At 35.2% G+C, this 20,504-nt stretch overlaps 2 protein-coding genes across 2 annotated transcripts; both read left to right on the plus strand.

Moving 5' to 3' along the window:
- Positions 1-1,844: 1,844 nt before the first annotated feature.
- LOC113274738 lies at positions 1,845-2,746 on the plus strand. The gene is made up of 2 exons (XM_026524126.1): positions 1,845-2,077; positions 2,235-2,746. Exons 1-2 carry the CDS (start codon positions 1,999-2,001, stop codon positions 2,462-2,464), a joined length of 309 nt encoding a protein of 102 aa, XP_026379911.1. The 5' UTR covers positions 1,845-1,998; the 3' UTR covers positions 2,465-2,746.
- A 10,447-nt stretch (positions 2,747-13,193) lies between these two features.
- LOC113272002 (zinc finger BED domain-containing protein RICESLEEPER 1-like) lies at positions 13,194-17,977 on the plus strand. Its single transcript, XM_026521919.1, has 12 exons — positions 13,194-13,662; positions 13,860-14,000; positions 14,175-14,344; positions 14,399-14,541; positions 14,647-15,223; positions 15,387-15,699; positions 15,827-15,924; positions 16,256-16,317; positions 16,399-16,418; positions 17,385-17,554; positions 17,609-17,751; positions 17,857-17,977. Exons 1-12 carry the CDS (start codon positions 13,194-13,196, stop codon positions 17,975-17,977), a joined length of 2,427 nt encoding a protein of 808 aa, XP_026377704.1.
- Positions 17,978-20,504: the final 2,527 nt, after the last annotated feature.

A 20,504-nucleotide genomic window follows, 5' to 3' on the forward strand; every position in this document is an offset into this window, starting at 1 on the left:
TGTTGTCGCTTGATTTTTGTTAATCAAATTGAAAAACAGATCAAAATGAACCTAATATGAGAATAAAAAAGCTAAAATACCCCAAAAAGAGGCATCAGATACAATACTGATTTTAACCCTAAGTTCTTACCAGAGGGTTAAATATATAAATCTAAGTTATGTTTTCTACGTTCTCTCACAGACATGTTGGCTTATTGCTTTAGATAACTAATTAACCAAGAGATCATGACATGCCTAAAACTGCGACATCACATAATGCTTGAATAACCATGATTCAACGTGTGGGAATCTGAGGAGTAGAAACTTCATTAAAACGGAAGGAGTACCAAGGAGAATGAATCTACGGTGTGGTGGTGATTCATCTGATGGGGATTCGACTAATCCTGAGTTCAAGTATGGTTCTTCGTCGATTATGCAAAACTGATTGGACAAACTTTTTGATGATAATGGTTTTACTTATCTAAGTTTTTCTCTCTCTGTAATTGCAGAGTTTGACGATGAAAAATTACACAAAATTGGTTAAAAAGATCAAAATCAACAATTCCTGGGTGAAATGGACAGTTAGATTTTGATACTGTTTAAATGGACAAAAATGTAAAAATAGGCAGGGTGTAACCAGTTTCGTCGTGCCCATTTTCAAATATTTTTTCTTATTTTTAATTTACACAGGATGTATCCAGTTTCATCCTTGCTATTTTTAAATTTAAGCTAGGATGAATCTAGTTTCATCCTTGCTTTTTTTTTTTTTTGGAAATTTCATCCAAACTATTTTTTACTCGTCCATTTGAACCGTGATTTAAAAATATTTGGACAAATGACCCATTTTTCGGAAAAACTAATGGATCTGGGTGATGATCGATCCCGGTGGTTGAGTCCATAGTGGCGGAAGAAATTAACGACGGAGGTAAAATGTCATTAAGGATAATTTGGTCCGAGTTAAGAAAATATGTTGATTAGGCCCGAGTTAGCGAGTCGGCTACGATTTTCGCTCTTCTCCGATTCATTTTTGCTCTCCCTTTAACAAAAATCAAAAGAAGGGGCCCAGATACACGAAAATTCACCAGCAAACCCAAAAGGGATCGCAAAATCATTGTAATCCATACATCAATAAAATATCTCTCCCTACGGGGATTGGTCCGTGGATGTAGACAAAACTTGCTGAACCACGTTAAATTCGTGTCTTTCTATTTAAACTTGTTCTGTGTAAAATCCTAGTTCTGATATTATCACCAAATGGATTGTGTTCTATGCATGGAAACAACATATGTAGGAAAAATATGTTGTTTTATGACTACAAACAACAAACTAATATCGTGTATAAAGCATGAAATCATTTTCCTTCCCAACACTGTTTTGTTATAGATTTTTGTAGTTACCCACTAATTGAGCAATTCGGTCCAAAACATTTAATCATGGCTGGCAATCAACAATGTTTTAGTCGCCCAAGGAAGATTTTGGGTCCGTCTTACATAGTTTAGTTTCTTTTTTACCGCTGTAAATAACCCAAATAACTATAATCTAACTTCACAATTGGTACCGTAATATTTTACGGGTTTTAATTTCATCAACACGGTATCCTCGTTTCTTTAATGGAGGAAAGAAAACTTTTCCCACCGACCTGCTCCATATTTATTTTATTTAGTTTTTTTCTTAGTTAATTAAATATATACACTTATCTTCCCCATGTTCAAAATCTTTGTTCTTTTGCATCCAGACAAAAATTAATCGGTGGGTGCTAAGGCTATCATGGACTTCCTAGTCATGTTCAGTGGCTACGCGTTTCTTTGTAACACGTTTATGTATCTGGAATTCATTTATTTAAACACGTTATAAGAAAACAAAAAACCAATAATTTTGCCGACTGCTGAGTGATCTTCTATTTTCTTCTATATATATAAGATAGCAAGATCATCCCACTACAACCACTCCAAGAGCATTTAGATTTCAGAGCACTAAACTTAGACAGCGCATAACTTTTCCAATCCAACCATAATTGTCATGGCAAAGATTTCTTCTTCCTCCATCCTCTTCCTTGTTGGTTTTCTCTTGTTGGTGATAACTGTATCCGCAGCTACTGGTAAGAACACATGCACACATTTCAGCATTTTCTTTGTGTTTTATTTTATCAATAAATTAGCTACTAGCTTACATATATGCAAAAAACAATTACAAATCCAGTTATCTTAACTTTAATTTCAGTCTAACATATTGTTGCTGATTGATGATGATTGCAGACAAGTCTACTCCTACTCCTTCTGGGAATACACCCGATGGTAGTGAATGTCCCATGAGGGATGCCGCTAATTCAAATGGGACTAGTAGAATAGTTGATGGTCTATCATGTGATGGTTGTAAGAAATCCTGTTTTAAGAAATGTGGAAAAAGCAAAACAAAGACTCTTCTAGCTTGCAGGCAAATGACTTCTACTAAGTGGAGCTGCGGGTGTTGTTGTTCCAAGGACTAATTATCATCGGTACTGATCTACTGTGATGATACAAGTATTACGAATGCAAGGACATCGTTTTCATTTTAGAATTTCTCCTTTCTCTTTGTGCCTTTTTGGTTTTCTGTTATGGTGATTTTGCTCTTTTGTTAGGTTTCTCAATCTATTTGAGCTTTCATAGAAGGAAATAAGGTAGCCAAGATGCTAAAATCTGTGTTAGCCGAGGCTGCTTGTAATTTGATGCAAGTATTCAGTGTTGGGTTCTAATTATCGAAGTACTAGTAATTCTCAGTCATTGCCATTGACACATCATTGTCGTTTTAGATTTTGAGGACATGACTAATTTTAAGCCATCGGACCAATTTTGGTAGCTAAGCAAATTAATCTGGGTCGTGACCGACTTATTCAAATTTGGTTTTTAGATCAAAATGACAGAATTTAGTTGTGAGGCGGGTTTTAGGAGTCCGGGCAAATTTTATACTGGCAAGATTTTATTTTTGGTCGGCAAACAAAGATATTTTGTCGAAATGATTGGAACCACAAGAATAAAAAAAAATCACAGAAAAGCACACATATTGGATTATGTGAAATCCTCCTAACATAGGAGAGATTTGATGTCACTTTAGAAATTTAGAACTTCGGAGTCTCATGAAAATTATTGAGACGAGATATTTTAGATCAAACAAAAAATACTGTGAGAAGCGAGCTCATTCATAATCACCAAGCAACTTTCGGTCAAATCCCATCATATGTTACTATCACAGTTTGGATTACAGTAAAAAGTTACGAGTCCTGCTATATGATTCGATCGGTTCACTTGACCAAATATGTCACGTCTTTTTATTTATGATTTCCCGGAGCTACATTGCAACAAATCTTCTTTTTCTGGAGCATTGCTTCTATGGTCTTCTATGATTTTAGGAGCCTATATTTATTTTACACTCTCTGAGCCTCAGGGAAATTCATCTTTCATTTTTCTCATTTTTCTAAAAAGGTCCTCCTTTTTGTTGATAGAGATAGTATAAATCAATGAGTTGTGTCCCTAAATTTTAAAAAATTGCCGATTAATCATATGAATATGCTGCAAAATTATCAATTTCTACCATCTTACTGCTGACGAAACTATCAAAAAAATGGTCTGTGAACATTAACATTACAGTGGGTTCTAGTTTTCAACACTGTACGTTAACCATATATGCGTCTAATAGTTTTCTTTTACCACTGTAAATACCAACGTCCATTGTTAAACTCAAACCGAAATATAACTTCCTAATTATTTTGATAACTAATCAGACTTCCACTTCCTAATGGTATTTATCATGAGATAATTTATAAAGTATCCCGTTTTTTCTGCCTCCTTTTTTTGCTACTAATGTCGAGCTTGTTAAGAAGAAGGCAATAGAAGATTGCAGGTGATACGAAGAGACGAAAGAGATACGAATAAGATGAAATTGATAAAGAGATTAAGAAAAGATAAAAGAGAATTCTTATAAACAAATAATAAGATTGATAGTAATATTGTTTTATAAAAGATTGTATATCCTAATCCGGAAAATGGGTCATATGACGACAACCCATAAAATGTGGGAGCAATAGACTTGTAAAATATAGGTGTGGGTGAAAAAGATATGGAAAATATTAGTCATATATACCCTTTGCTTTAAACTTTATTCTTTTTCTTATCCTTTTTAAATTAATCGCGAAAAATGTCTTAACTTCTAAAATATAAGTCGGATTTTAATAAAATTTATATTTTTGAAAAGGGCTCGAAAATCTTTACAAAACAAGATCCATTGTTGATATGAAATTCGAAAAAAAAAAGAATATATATTTTCAACCAGGCCGCCCAGGTGCAACCTAGACAAAACTTATTTTCTATAAAAATATGCATTATGCACCCATATTCAACTTGGCCAAAAATTATTTCATATGAATATGTATTATGCACCCAGGTGCAACCTGGCCAAAATTAAATTCATATAAGAATATGCATTATGCACCCAGGTACAACCTGACCAAAATTTATGTCATATAAAAATATGCATTATGCACCCAGGTGCACATGGCCAAAACATAGTTTCTATAAGAATGTGCATGTACATTATGCACTCGGGTGCAACCTGAAAAAACTATATTTTTCTGCCAGAATATTAATTATGCACTCAGGTGCATTTTATATATTTTGTGAATAAATCTACTTTTATCCGTGTAATCACCTCGAACCACAATTTCTTAGCTTTAAATTCCACCAACCAACTACTGAACGCAATTTTCACTTCATTTTTGCACTTTTTTTTCTTTTCTTTTTGCAGAACTGGTTCAGGCACTCATACAAACACTTTGTGTGCCTGCTGTTGGTGATGATGGAATGAATTTATTAGAAGAGCTGCTAAATATCAACTTTAGTACCATAGTATTACTGCATGTTATAAACCCTGTATGCCCATGGATGATAGTCGCCTTCATGCAACTAGCGATAACAACAAATCAAATGACCGTGCATTACAAAAAGTAGCTTGAATTACTGAATCTGCCCCCTCCTCCCCTCCCCTGCAACAAAAAGTTCTATTTATTTATTTGAAACATTTCTGTGTCGTTCACTTTAATTGTTGTTAAGGATTGATTCTAATAACGAATAAGGATAATTGTATTGTGGTTTTAGTGATTTTTTTTTCCATTTTCTCGGAATTCAATGATTGTTATGAGAATCTGAGATGAATATTTGTTTGATTAATTTGGGATTTTGGAGAAAAGCACAAACCCATCATTACTCAATGTAGAAAATTTGATATCAAAAACTTAATGAAATGAACACAAAACTTAACTCAAACAAACTCTCTTCAATTGATGTGTTTCGTTATATGACTCACAAACTTGACTCTCAAGTAAAAAGACTTTCCTAATCAAAAACAAACTCTAACAAGAAACTTCTAGACAATTCTCACGTAAAAAAATTCTTAAAACCAGTAATACTTGCAACCCAAGTAAACTTCTAAATATCGTACCATGGATCAACAACTCTTGTTGATCCATCCACTTCATGTCAACTGTCCCAGTTGATCCATACTATACTGGATCAACACACACTGTTGATCCATATCACTTTCTTCACACTGTATCAACACACATTGTTGATCCCTTCTATCTTTTTCATAGTATCTTGGTTTACTTCTCAACATCCTCCCTTAAACCAAGATACTCTTTGCTAATTATTCCCAATTTTCCATGCAAGTAAATGAAAGTGTTAGACTTCAAAGACTTGGTAAAATATCTTCTACTTGCTCTTCACTCTCAACAAACTCCACAACTATCTCCTTGTTACTGACCAGATCTCTAACGTAATGATACTTAATATCAGCTTACTCCTTCCATGAAGCACTGGATTATTAGTTAATGAAATTTTAGACTTGTTGTCACAAACTATTGTTGTTGGTGTCTTCTGTTTTTGAGACAATGACTTCAACATCATTCTTAGCCATACAGCTTGTGTAGCACAGTTGCTAACAGCTATATACTCAGCTTCTGTTGTAGATAATGCAACAACTTGTTGTTTCTTTGATGACCAAGAGAAAAAACCAGTTCCTAACTGAAATCCATAACCTAATGTGCTTCTTCTTCCTTCTATATCACCAGCCCAATCACTATCAGTAAAACCAACTAATTTTGGATCTTCTGAAACATTATAGAGAATTCTCATACTGGTTGTACCTCTGACATATCTCAGAATACGTTTTGCAGCTTGTAAATGTGATTGTCTGGGTTCTTCCATAAATCTGCTAACCAATCCAATTGCATACATAATGTCAGGTCTTGTAGCAGTCAGATATCTAAGACATCCAACAAGACCTTTAAAGTCTGTTGAATTCATAAGTTCTCCCGAGCCTTCTCTTGTCAACTTCAATCTCTCTTCTACTGGTTTTAAGATTGGATTACAATTATCCATCTTGAAACGCTTTAGTATTCCTTGTGCATATCTTTGCTGATTGATGAAAATTCCTTTTTCAGTTTGTTGTACCTCTATGCCAATAAAATATGACATTAAACCAAGATATGTCATCTCAAACTCCTTCACCATATCCTCCCTGAATTCATTAATCATCTCAGAACTATTTCCAGTAAATATAAGATCATCTACAGATAGACACACTATGATGTGATTGCCAAGAGTATCAGCTTTCAAATACAAGGTATGCTCATGTGGACATCTTGTAAATCATTTCTTAATGAAATATGAATCTATTCTTGTATACCAAGCTCTTGGTGCTTGTTTCAAACCTACAAAGCTTTGTTTATCTTGTATGCTTCATTCTCCTTCCCCTCCATAATATAACCAGCTGGTTGCTAAATATAAACTTCTTCTTCCAATACTCCATTCAAAAATGCTGACTTCACATCCATCTGAAAAATCTTCCACTCCTTTTGTGCATCTAATGCAATTATCATTCTCACTGTGTCTAATCTTGCAACTGGTGCAAATACTTCTGAGTAATCTACTCCTTGTCTTTGCCTATATCCTTTAGCAACTAACCTTGCTTTCTTTCTATCCACTTCACCATTTGACTTGTATTTTGTTTTATAAACCCAATTAACACATATGGGTTTCTTTCCTGGTGGAAGTTCTGTTAGTTCCCATGTATCATTCTTCTCAATTGACTTCAGTTCTTCACTCATAGCTTGAATCCAACCTTGTTCTTTTGATGCTTCTTCATAAGTTACAGGATCACAATCTCCAAATAGTGCAAAATTCACTACTTCATCATCAGTATCTTCATCATCTCTTGATACAATATAATCATTCAACCTAGCAGGTATGATATATTTTCTTATTGGTCTTGTAGTTTCTTTTTGTTGTACTGTTTCTGTTCTTGCTTCTTCATGTTGCTCTTCCACATTATCTTGAATCTGCACTTCTTCTTCAACTTCAACTGGAACTGTTCTGACAGCAGCAGGTGGATCAACATTCCTTGTTGATCCAATATTATGTGGATCAACATCCCTTGTTGATCCATTGTTATATGGATCAACATTAGTTGTTGATCCATTATTCCAGTTCCATTTTGAATCTTCATCAAATATCACATCTCTACTTGTAAACACTTTTCCTGCTTCTGGGTTATATAATTTATATCCTTTGGTTACTGAACTATAACCAACAAGGATACACTTCTCACTCTTGTCATCCAATTTCTTTCTTATTTCTTTGGGTACATGTGCATATGCAATACACCCAAAAAAAATTCAGATGTCTTACACTTGGTCTTACACCTCTCCAAGCTTCTTCTGATGTTATGTTGTTCAAACTATTTTTAGAACATCTGTTGAGTAAATACACAGTTGTGTCAACTTCATAACCCAAAAAACTTTTTGGTAAATCTTTTGTTTTTCTTATAGTTATTGCTATCTCCATTATGGTTATATTCTTCCTCTCTGCAACTCCATTATGTTGTGGTGTATATCTTGCAGTTAGTTGATGCCGGATGCCATGCTCTTCCATAAACTTGTCAACAACAGTATATTCTTTACCTCTATCAGTTCACAAGATCTTGATACTCTTACCAATTTGTCTCTCAGCATAAGCTGTGAAACTTCTAAAAGCTTGAAATGCATCACTCTTTTGTTTAAGAAAATAAACCCATGCTTTTCTAATAAAATCATCAATTAAAGTTATAAAATAATTATTACCTCCATGTGAAGTTACTTCAATAGGACCACACAGATCACTATGAACAATCTCCAATTGTTGATCAGCTCTTCTAGCTTTGTTGACTGGGAATTGATCTCTGTGCTGCTTGCCAAAGATGCAATTTTCACATCTTGATTCTGGTACCTCAATAAAGGATAAGCCTGACACCATCTCCTTCTTTGCTAAAGTTTGCAAACTATTAAAGTTTACATGTCCCATCCTTTTGTGCCATAACCAAGAATCATCATGAACACTGCTACTATAACAACTTTCGATTTGATACTGAATATTCAAAGGAAACAATCTATTCTTAGTCATCTGCACTCTTGTAATAAGTCTTCTAAAACGATCTCGAATTGTACAAACACCATTAAAGATGTTCATAGAATAACCTCTTTCATACGATTGACCCATACTCAAAATATTTTGATGCAAACCTGGTACATAAAATACATCCATAATAAATGTTTTTGCACCATTTTTCAGAACAATTCCAATCCTACCTTTTCCCATAACTGGAATGGTAGAATTGTTTCCAAACTTCACAGTTGATCGCACTGATTCATCAAGATTATCAAAAAAATCTTTTCTTCCACTCATATGATTACTGCAACCTGTATCTAGATTAGAGCTGGCAAACGGGCGGGTCGGGGCTGGCCCGTAACGGGTTACACAGGTTCGGGTTAACACGGGTCAAAACCTGCGGGTTGATATTATTCACGGGTAGTCATTTGTTCAACCCGTGCCCGTAACGGGTAAAACCTGCAGGTTCACGGGTTAGCCCGTTTCTGGTGATTCAACTCGCCGGAAGCCGATTTCTGATCCATTTCCGGCCACATTCACAATTTCACACCAAAACTTAACAATACTCTTATAAATTATAAATTATATTTACAAAAAACACAATTACATTTTCATAAATTATATTTTCTGAAGGAACACAATTACAATTTCATAAATTATACTTACTGATCATTAGTAGTCTAATACTTCATCAGTAATCAGTATCATTTCAGTTGATTCAGTAACAGACTAACAGTGAAGTCTTGAAGTTGAACAAAGAAAAATACCCTTCAAGAGTAAGACAAGAAGTCTCCAAGACTCCAACAATAAAGATATTAACAACCACTTCCTGCACAAAATATATATTGTGGTTAATCAAAAAACAGTGACAACTATCAGATTCCAAAAAACATCTCCACTATATTTTCTATACAAAATTTGGAGACATTTTGATAGTTTGATAAGTAACTCCTGTCCAAAAAAACATTCTCATTTTCCATGTCTATCTTTGAATTGAGTTTCTCCAACTATTCAATAAGAATCTGTAATTTGAAGGAAAAATAAATGAAACAAAAAAGAAAACAAATCAAGTCAAAAATATGGAATTTGCATAATTACCCCGCTTTATATTGAAGAACGAAGAAGTACTATGCATACTAATTAGACGCATAAGAACTTACATCCCCATCCTCCACTGCCCCGTCCTCCACGACACCAAGTTCAAATCCTAACACATCTTCTCCACTGATTCCATTGTCCTCATCCAAATCTTCTTTTCCTATATGGATAAAAACAATCAAAGTTGTATATGAAATTTAGACATTCACCTAAATGGAAAATTAATGACTTATGCACCAACTGACCAGCAACAACAGTTACAACACCACTTAGTCAGACACACTTACCGATTCCATAAATCCAATCACGAGTAGTTATCACCGCCTCGGCATTTTCAGGTAATAAGGAACTGCGGAATCTATCAATTACCCTTCCACCAATGCTAAATGCAGATTCTGAAGCGACGGTTGAAATAGGAATTGACAAAATATCCCCCGCCATTCTTGAAAGTACTGGAAATCGATGTTCATGGGCCTTCCAATACATTAGGATATCAAATGGTTTATCTAAAGAACATCCATATTTCTCAGAAAGATAGAGATCCAACTCTGACAAGTCAGATTGCATATCACCACCACTTTCCTGTGTTGCAGCATATTCCTGCATGAAACAAGCAAGAAGTGAGTGCAGTTCTGTAGTGTAAGGTACTAGTTATGTTCGATGAAAAAATTACCAAACAACTTCAGAAACCCACTTGGTTAAAACAGAAAATAATACAAGACCACATGTACTTCATGAGTAAAAAGTAATCTTTAAAATTACCTGGAGCCATTCACTTCCCGTGAGGGTAGAATTCCCACCATTTTGAAACAGCATATTCTGAGTTCCAGTGACATAAGCTCTTGAATTTGACAATGTGTAATACTCATTATAAAGTTTTTTCATATCTTCACGCACATCATCAACTTTTCTTTCTAATTGTCTTACATCAGTATACAACTTGGAGTAAGCAAAGTTTAGATACTTCAGTTTCAATCTAGGATCTAACACAAGTGCCATAGCCAAAATAGGACTCAAGTTCTCCCAATAACTGTTAAATTTAATTTGCATCTCCTTTACCATGTCCCTGATATATTCAATTTCATTTGTGCTTTCTTTTTTTAGTAACACTTGGACTTGACAAACTCCTTCAAAATAAAGATTGGAAGTAGGATACTTACTACCGGAAAATAAAGTAGTGAGATCATAAAACGTCTTGAGAAACTTCGTGACTACTTCAATTTGCTCCCATTCTTCATCAGTTGGACAGTCTTTATAGTCTGGATTAGAGCTGGCAAACAAGTTGAAACCCGCGGGTTGACCCGTGCCCGGACCGTAAAAACCCGAACCCGGACCGGCTGGTTACAAAACAAGCCGGGTTCGGGTTGGAGAAATGGTGACCCGTCAATAAACGGGTTAACCCGGACCGGACCGTACAATCACGGGTTAACCCGCAGTTCATTTTTGTCGGGTGTCACTAACTCACATACGTGTCTCCTATCCTGGCTATCTGTCATGCAGCCATGGTATAAAAAGAAAAAAACCCTAGTTGCTTCGTCTTCTTCGTCCGCAAGCGGCAGCCTCACTTCACAGACGAAGTTCTTTCTTCTTCTGCGTCTTCTACTACTTCGATCTTGAAGGATTTGAGAGTCGTTTGACTGTTGAGTATTCTCTAGTTCTCTGTGTAAGCAAGCGGGGCTCGTGGGAGAAAGACTGAAAGTGAAAGAGGGGAACTGGAAAATCTATAAACCCCTTTTCTCATACCCTATTTCTCTTCGTATCTTCAAAAATCAAAATCCCCTTTCTTCAAATTTGATTTCAATTCTCATCAGGTAATGTTATGGTTTTCGAAAGTTGATTTATTTTTGTTTTGTTTTCAATTTTTTGGATGTTAGGGTTTGAATTTAATTTAATTTTTTTTTGAATGTAGAAGTCCTTCAGGTGCAGATTAATCTTCAGGTCATTTGAATTTCTCCATCACTTTGATTTTATTTGAATTGTTAGAGCCTTAGAGGTTAATTTCTTGATAGATTGTCCAGTAATCCTTTCTTCAATTTCTCTGCTAAGGTTTCAATTGAAGTTCCTTTCTTTTTGATATTGTGTGGATTCTGTGGAAGACCTCCAGCCTCCAGGTGCAGTAATTTCTCAAAGATCTTCAGGTTACAGGTATAAGCAACTTCACAAATATTTCTCTGGTAATCATCATCACTCTTATTATGTGTAGACTGTAGACTGTAAAAGAGAGACTTATAGATCATGTTTATGGAGTCTGCTGACCATAAATTACTGATCCAGATTAGCATTGTTTAGACATTTATGGACAGTTGGACACACAGGAGACAGTTCTCATAGATCAGATTGATCTTTGCTTTATCTTTGTCAGGATCTAAGTTTGATGTTAAATTGGCTAAACAGATCATATATTCCTGTAGCCAATGGATGCAAATGAAGTCTCCTGTAGTAGTTGTAATTTAGGAGGTATTTCTGTACTCTAAATTGGGTATTTTGTATGTAACGTGGCCTGTTTTTTTTAATTTTTAATTTTTTGGTTAAATAGTTTTACTTTTCGTGTACTGTACAAGTTGAGTGACGATATGTAATGTTCTGGAGCATCTTTAATACTGCCAAGCCAATTTAGTTCAATCCTGTAATTTGAGTTAGAGTTCCATTGCTTACTTTTTGTTTAAATATCATTCAGGGTCTGGCTCTGTGGATTTTCTACAGTTGCTCAACCGTGACTTATCATTGAAAGTTTTATATTATTTGTAATTTTGTATGAACCAGCTGATGTTATTCGGGCTTGTTCTGTTTCACACTCTTGGCGCAAATTTGGTGAGTATAGTTGCCGTAGGTATTTAATTTTTCTGTATGCATTCACCTAATTTACTCTCTTTTTAGTAGTTATGCTATGACATGGTTAAACTGTAGGTAATGTGGTGCAATACATATGAACTAGTTTATGGTTGGTTTAAGAAATCCAAGCCTTAAGGTTTGATAAAATATTTTTAGCCCAATTAGAAGCAGTAATACACATCCAAGGACGCAACTTATGAACAAAATACGTAGGTATTGGATGTTTCACTTAGTATTGGGATAGTTCTGTTTCCACTAATACTTATTCATGAACAATCCTTTCTTCAACTTGTTCTTATGTTTTCGTCTACTTTTTTTTGGTTAGCTTATTTTTTTCTTTGTTGATCGGTCCATGACTCCATTCGTATATACAAGGCCCCGTCTGTTTATGTACAATCCTTTTAGATCAGACTGTGAAATGATCTTTATTTCATCCGCCTTTCATGTGTATTGATATTGGTCGATTAGAATTCTGAATGATCTTGAATGTCTTTGTTTGACTTTTTTTTGGTTTTGAAATCATAGTGATTATGATTATTTTGATTGCAAGCGCTATATTTTGCATACATTGCAAGTTTGCAACCTTTGATTTGCTAGGGAGCTTCTGTTTGCAGGATTACATTAAGCTTGCATTGACTGGTCGATTGGAGTCTGTTGTTGTTTCATTTTCATTCCCTAGTTTATGTTTATGTAGCTTGAGACATCCTTAATGTGAATATGTGATTGTGCATATTTCATTTTCATTCCCTAGTTTATGTTTATGTAGATTGGAGTAAGTAATGACTAATTTATGAGTATTTGACCTATTCTTTGTGGCTTCATCCAGGTTCTAGGATGTCAAGTGTACAAGAACATTACAACGATGTTGTGATTAGTGACGGTGCGGCGGATGATGATGTTGAGAATCTTGAGATGCTAGAATCTTTGAATGACTCTGCAACTGTTGGTTGTGCAACTGCACCCGTTTCAGCTGAAAAAGAACATAAACTTAGATCTGATGTGTGGGAGTATTTTGATCTCGTTAAATGTCAAGATGGAACAAAGAAGGGAGTGTGCAAGGCTTGTAGAATTGGATATAAATATGATAGCCAGAGAGGTGGAACTTCATCTATGAAAAGGCATAAGTGCCTTAAGCGTGACTCTCAGGACATAGGGCAGATGATGTTAACTGCAAAGAATGGCCAGCTGTCTTCTCGTGTACGTAAAATTGATCAGATGAAACTGCGCTGTCTCTTTACCGCATTACTCATTGCAAGGAATGTCCCATTTTCTTTGGTGGAGTGGAAAGAATTTAGGGACATATGTGCTTATTTGAATGAGGATGCTAAACCAATATCAAGGAATACTGGGAAAGCCGATATTCTCAAGAAACATAAAGAACAAAAAGAAGTTATTCGAAACAGATTGAAACTTGCTCCAGGTATGTTTTGTTTTATACTTTTATGTATTACGAGTAATTGATTAGTATGATGTGCTGATGTGTATGACTTAACCTTACAGGTAGGATGTGTCTAACATCAGACATGTGGACATCTGTTACTACTACAGGGTACATAAGCTTAACTGTGCACTTTCTTGATCAAAATTGGGAGTTGAAGAAGTATCTTTTGAACTTTTGTGAACTTCCACCACCTCATACAGGTGATCACTTACTTGAGTCTTGAGATCTTTTATTTTATTTGCATGTGATATTATATTTAAGTATGTATTCTGCTCAAATAACTTATACAGTACTACTCAGTTGCTAGTGACCTGTTTTTTTCTTTTATAAAAACTCTTGGAGATAACTTACTGATGGGCTTGTTGCTGTTGTAGGTGAACACCTTTCTGACAAGCAATTTTCAATGATAGATGATTGGGGAATTGAAGACAAAGTATCCAACATCACCTTGGATAATGCCGCAAATAATGGAGCTTGTGCTAGAATTATGCAGAGTAGACTTGTTGCAAAGAAGATCCTTTTTAACAAGGGAAAATACTTTCATGTGCGTTGTTGTGCGCACATCTTAGCTCTTATTGTAAAAGATGGACTTGTGAAGATTGATCCAGCTATACTTAAGATAAGAAAGTCAGTGAAGGCCCTTAAGAAGTCCCAAGTAAGAAAGCAAAAGTTCTTGGACATTGTTAATACTTTAGGAATGTCTGCAATAAGAAGAGGTATTCGTCAAGACGTGAAAACAAGGTGGATTTCCAGTTTCCACTTTTCCTTTGTTATACATACATTTAGAGAAATGTATTATTGTTTATAATATTACTCTCACTGAAACTGAATGTTTGTTTTATACAGGTGGAATTCAACTTATCTTATGCTAGATAGTTGTCTTGTTTATAAAAGTGTTTTTTCTCATTTGAAGGAGGTGAATCCAGACTATAAAGACTGTCCAACTGATGGAGAATGGGAGCAAATTGAAGTAGTCACGAAGTTTCTCAAGACGTTTTATGATCTCACTACTTTATTTTCTGGTAGTAAGTATCCTACTTCCAATCTTTATTTTGAAGGAGTTTGTCAAGTCCAAGTGTTACTAAAAAAAGAAAGCACAAATGAAATTGAATATATCAGGGACATGGTAAAGGAGATGCAAATTAAATTTAACAGTTATTGGGAGAACTTGAGTCCTATTTTGGCTATGGCACTTGTGTTAGATCCTAGATTGAAACTGAAGTATCTAAACTTTGCTTACTCCAAGTTGTATACTGATGTAAGACAATTAGAAAGAAAAGTTGATGATGTGCGTGAAGATATGAAAAAACTTTATAATGAGTATTACACATTGTCAAATTCAAGAGCTTATGTCACTGGAACTCAGAATATGCTGTTTCAAAATGGTGGGAATTCTACCCTCACGGGAAGTGAATGGCTCCAGGTAATTTTAAAGATTACTTTTTACTTATAGAAGTACATGTGGTCTTGTATTATTTTCTGTTTTAACCAAGTGGGTTTCTGAAGTTGTTTGGTAATTTTTTCATAGAACATAACTAGTACCTTACACTACAGAACTGCACTCACTTCTTGCTTGTTTCATGCAGGAATATGCTGCAACACAGGAAAGTGGTGGTGATATGCAATCTGACTTGTCAGAGTTGGATCTCTATCTTTCTGAGAAATATGGATGTTCTTTAGATAAACCATTTGATATCCTAATGTATTGGAAGGCCCATGAACATCGATTTCCAGTACTTTCAAGAATGGCGGGGGATATTTTGTCAATTCCTATTTCAACCGTCGCTTCAGAATCTGCATTTAGCATTGGTAGAAGGGTAATTGATAGATTCCGCAGTTCCTTATTACCTGAAAATGCCGAGGCGGTGATAACTACTCGTGATTGGATTTATGGAATCGGTAAGTGTGTCTGACTAAGTGGTGTTGTAACTGTTGTTGCTGGTCAGTTGGTGCATAAGTCATTAATTTTCCATTTAGGTGAATGTCTAAATTTCATATACAACTTTGATTGTTTTTATCCATATAGGAAAACAAGATTTGGATGAGGACAATGGAATCGGTGGAGAAGATGTGTTAGGATTTGAACTTGGTGTCGTGGAGGACGGGGCAGTGGAGGATGGGGATGTAAGTTCTTATGCGTCTAATTAGTATGCATAGTACTTCTTCGTTCTTCAATATAAAGCGGGGTAATTATGCAAATTCCATATTTTTGACTTGATTTGTTTTCTTTTTTGTTTCATTTATTTTTCCTTCAAATTACAGATTCTTATTGAATAGTTGGAGCAACTCAATTCAAAGATAGACATGGAAAATGAGAATGTTTTTTTGGACAGGAGTTACTTATCAAACTATCAAAGTGTCTCCAAATTTTGTATAGAAAATATAGTGGAGATGTTTTTTGGAATCTGATAGTTGTCACTGTTTTTTGATTAACCACAATATATATTTTGTGCAGGAAGTGGTTGTTAATATCTTTATTGTTGGAGTCTTGGAGACTTCTTGTCTTACTCTTGAAGGGTATTTTTCTTTGTTCAACTTCAAGACTTCACTGTTAGTCTGTTACTGAATCAACTGAAATGATACTGATTACTGATGAAGTATTAGACTACTAATGATCAGTAAGTATAATTTATGAAATTGTAATTGTGTTCCTTCAGAAAATATAATTTATGAAAATGTAATTGTGTTTTTTGTAAATATAATTTATAAGAGTATTGTTAAGTTTTGGTGTGAAATTGTGAATGTGGCCGGAAATGGATCGGAAATCGGCTTCCGGCGAGTTGAATCACCAGAAACGGGCTAACCCGTGAACCTGCAGGTTTTACCCATTACGGGCACGGGTTGAACAAATGACTACCCGTGAATAATATCAACCCGCAGGTTTTGACCCGTGTTAACCCGAACCTGTGTAACCCGTTACGGGCCAGCCCCGACCCGCCCGTTTGCCAGCTCTAGCTGGATCCACCTCCTTCAAATGAGCAAAAACACTTTTATAAACAAGACAACTATCTAGCATAAGATAAGTTGAATTCCACCTGTATAAAACAAACATTCAGTTTCAGTGAGAGTAATATTATAAACAATAATACATTTCTCTAACTGTATGTATAACAAAGGAAAAGTGGAAACTGGAAATCCACCTTGTTTTCACGTCTTGACGAATACCTCTTCTTATTGCAGACATTCCTAAAGTATTAACAATGTCCAAGAACTTTTGCTTTCTTACTTGGGACTTCTTAAGGGCCTTCACTGACTTTCTTATCTTAAGTATAGCTGGATCAATCTTCACAAGTCCATCTTTTACAATAAGAGCTAAGATGTGCGCACAACAACGCACATGAAAGTATTTTCCCTTGTTAAAAAGGATCTTCTTTGCAACAAGTCTACTCTGCATAATTCTAGCACAAGCTCCATTATTTGCGGCATTATCCAAGGTGATGTTGGATACTTTGTCTTCAATTCCCCAATCATCTATCATTGAAAATTGCTTGTCAGAAAGGTGTTCACCTACAACAGCAACAAGCCCATCAGTAAGTTATCTCCAAGTTGGAGATAACTTACTGATGGGCTTGTTGCTGTTGTAGGTGAACACCTTTCTGACAAGCTATTTTCAATGATAGATGATTGGGGAATTGAAGACAAAGTATCCAACATCACCTTGGATAATGCCGCAAATAATGGAGCTTGTGCTAGAATTATGCAGAGTAGACTTGTTGCAAAGAAGATCCTTTTTAACAAGGGAAAATACTTTCATGTGCGTTGTTGTGCGCACATCTTAGCTCTTATTGTAAAAGATGGACTTGTGAAGATTGATCCAGCTATACTTAAGATAAGAAAGTCAGTGAAGGCCCTTAAGAAGTCCCAAGTAAGAAAGCAAAAGTTCTTGGACATTGTTAATACTTTAGGAATGTCTGCAATAAGAAGAGGTATTCGTCAAGACGTGAAAACAAGGTGGATTTCCAGTTTCCACTTTTCCTTTGTTATACATACATTTAGAGAAATGTATTATTGTTTATAATATTACTCTCACTGAAACTGAATGTTTGTTTTATACAGGTGGAATTCAACTTATCTTATGCTAGATAGTTGTCTTGTTTATAAAAGTGTTTTTGCTCATTTGAAGGAGGTGATCCAGACTATAAAGACTGTCCAACTGATGAGAATGGGAGCAAATTGAAGTAGTCACGAAGTTTCTCAAGACGTTTTATGATCTCACTACTTTATTTTCCGGTAGTAAGTATCCTACTTCCAATCTTTATTTTGAAGGAGTTTGTCAAGTCCAAGTGTTACTAAAAAAAGAAAGCACAAATGAAATTGAATATATTAGGGACATGGTAAAGGAGATGCAAATTAAATTTAACAGTTATTGGGAGAACTTGAGTCCTATTTTGGCTATGGCACTTGTGTTAGATCCTAGATTGAAACTGAAGTATCTAAACTTTGCTTACTCCAAGTTGTATACTGATGTAAGACAATTAGAAAGAAAAGTTGATGATGTGCGTGAAGATATGAAAAAACTTTATAATGAGTATTACACATTGTCAAATTCAAGAGCTTATGTCACTGGAACTCAGAATATGCTGTTTCAAAATGGTGGGAATTCTACCCTCACGGGAAGTGAATGGCTCCAGGTAATTTTAAAGATTACTTTTTACTTATAGAAGTACATGTGGTCTTGTATATTTTCTGTTTTAACCAAGTGGGTTTCTGAAGTTGTTTGGTAATTTTTTCATAGAACATAACTAGTACCTTACACTACAGAACTGCACTCACTTCTTGCTTGTTTCATGCAGGAATATGCTGCAACACAGGAAAGTGGGGTGATATGCAATCTGACTTGTCAGAGTTGGATCTCTATCTTTCTGAGAAATATGGATGTTCTTTAGATAAACCATTTGATATCCTAATGTATTGGAAGGCCCATGAACATCGATTTCCAGTACTTTCAAGAATGGCGGGGGATATTTGTCAATTCCTATTTCAACCGTCGCTTCAGAATCTGCATTTAGCATTGGTAGAAGGGTAATTGATAGATTCCGCAGTTCCTTATTACCTGAAAATGCCGAGGCGGTGATAACTACTCGTGATTGGATTTATGGAATCGGTAAGTGTGTCTGACTAAGTGGTGTTGTAACTGTTGTTGCTGGTCAGTTGGTGCATAAGTCATTAATTTTCCATTTAGGTGAATGTCTAAATTTCATATACAACTTTGATTGTTTTTATCCATATAGGAAAACAAGATTTGGATGAGGACAATGGAATCGGTGGAGAAGATGTTAGGATTTGAACTTGGTGTCGTGGAGGACGGGGCAGTGGAGGATGGGGATGTAAGTTCTTATGCGTCTAATTAGTATGCATAGTACTTCTTCGTTCTTCAATATAAAGCGGGGTAATTATGCAAATTCCATATTTTTGACTTGATTTGTTTTCTTTTTTGTTTCATTTATTTTCCTTCAAATTACAGATTCTTATTGAATAGTTGGAGCAACTCAATTCAAAGATAGACATGGAAAATGAGAATGTTTTTTTGGACAGGAGTTACTTATCAAACTATCAAAGTGTCTCCAAATTTTGTATAGAAAATATAGTGGAGATGTTTTTTGGAATCTGATAGTTGTCACTGTTTTTTGATTAACCACAATATATATTTGTGCAGGAAGTGGTTGTTAATATCTTTATTGTTGGAGTCTTGGAGACTTCTTGTCTTACTCTTGAAGGGTATTTTTCTTTTTCAACTTCAAGACTTCACTGTTAGTCTGTTACTGAATCAACTGAAATGATACTGATTACTGATGAAGTATTAGACTACTAATGATCAGTAAGTATAATTTATGAAATTGTAATTGTGTTCCTTCAGAAAATATAATTTATGAAAATGTAATTGTGTTTTTTGTAAATATAATTTATAAGAGTATTGTTAAGTTTTGGTGTGAAATTGTGAATGTGGCCGGAAATGGATCGGAAATCGGCTTCCGGCGAGTTGAATCACCAGAAACGGGCTAACCCGTGAACCTGCAGGTTTTACCCATTACGGGCACGGGTTGAACAAATGACTACCCGTGAATAATATCAACCCGCAGGTTTTGACCCGTGTTAACCCGAACCTGTGTAACCCGTTACGGGCCAGCCCCGACCCGCCCGTTTGCCAGCTCTAGCTGGATCCACCTCCTTCAAATGAGCAAAAACACTTTTATAAACAAGACAACTATCTAGCATAAGATAAGTTGAATTCCACCTGTATAAAACAAACATTCAGTTTCAGTGAGAGTAATATTATAAACAATAATACATTTCTCTAACTGTATGTATAACAAAGGAAAAGTGGAAACTGGAAATCCACCTTGTTTTCACGTCTTGACGAATACCTCTTCTTATTGCAGACATTCCTAAAGTATTAACAATGTCCAAGAACTTTTGCTTTCTTACTTGGGACTTCTTAAGGGCCTTCACTGACTTTCTTATCTTAAGTATAGCTGGATCAATCTTCACAAGTCCATCTTTTACAATAAGAGCTAAGATGTGCGCACAACAACGCACATGAAAGTATTTTCCCTTGTTAAAAAGGATCTTCTTTGCAACAAGTCTACTCTGCATAATTCTAGCACAAGCTCCATTATTTGCGGCATTATCCAAGGTGATGTTGGATACTTTGTCTTCAATTCCCCAATCATCTATCATTGAAAATAGCTTGTCAGAAAGGTGTT

The sequence above is a fragment of the Papaver somniferum genome, chromosome 4 (assembly GCF_003573695.1).
Source record: "Papaver somniferum cultivar HN1 chromosome 4, ASM357369v1, whole genome shotgun sequence".
Classification (NCBI taxonomy): domain Eukaryota; kingdom Viridiplantae; phylum Streptophyta; class Magnoliopsida; order Ranunculales; family Papaveraceae; genus Papaver; species Papaver somniferum.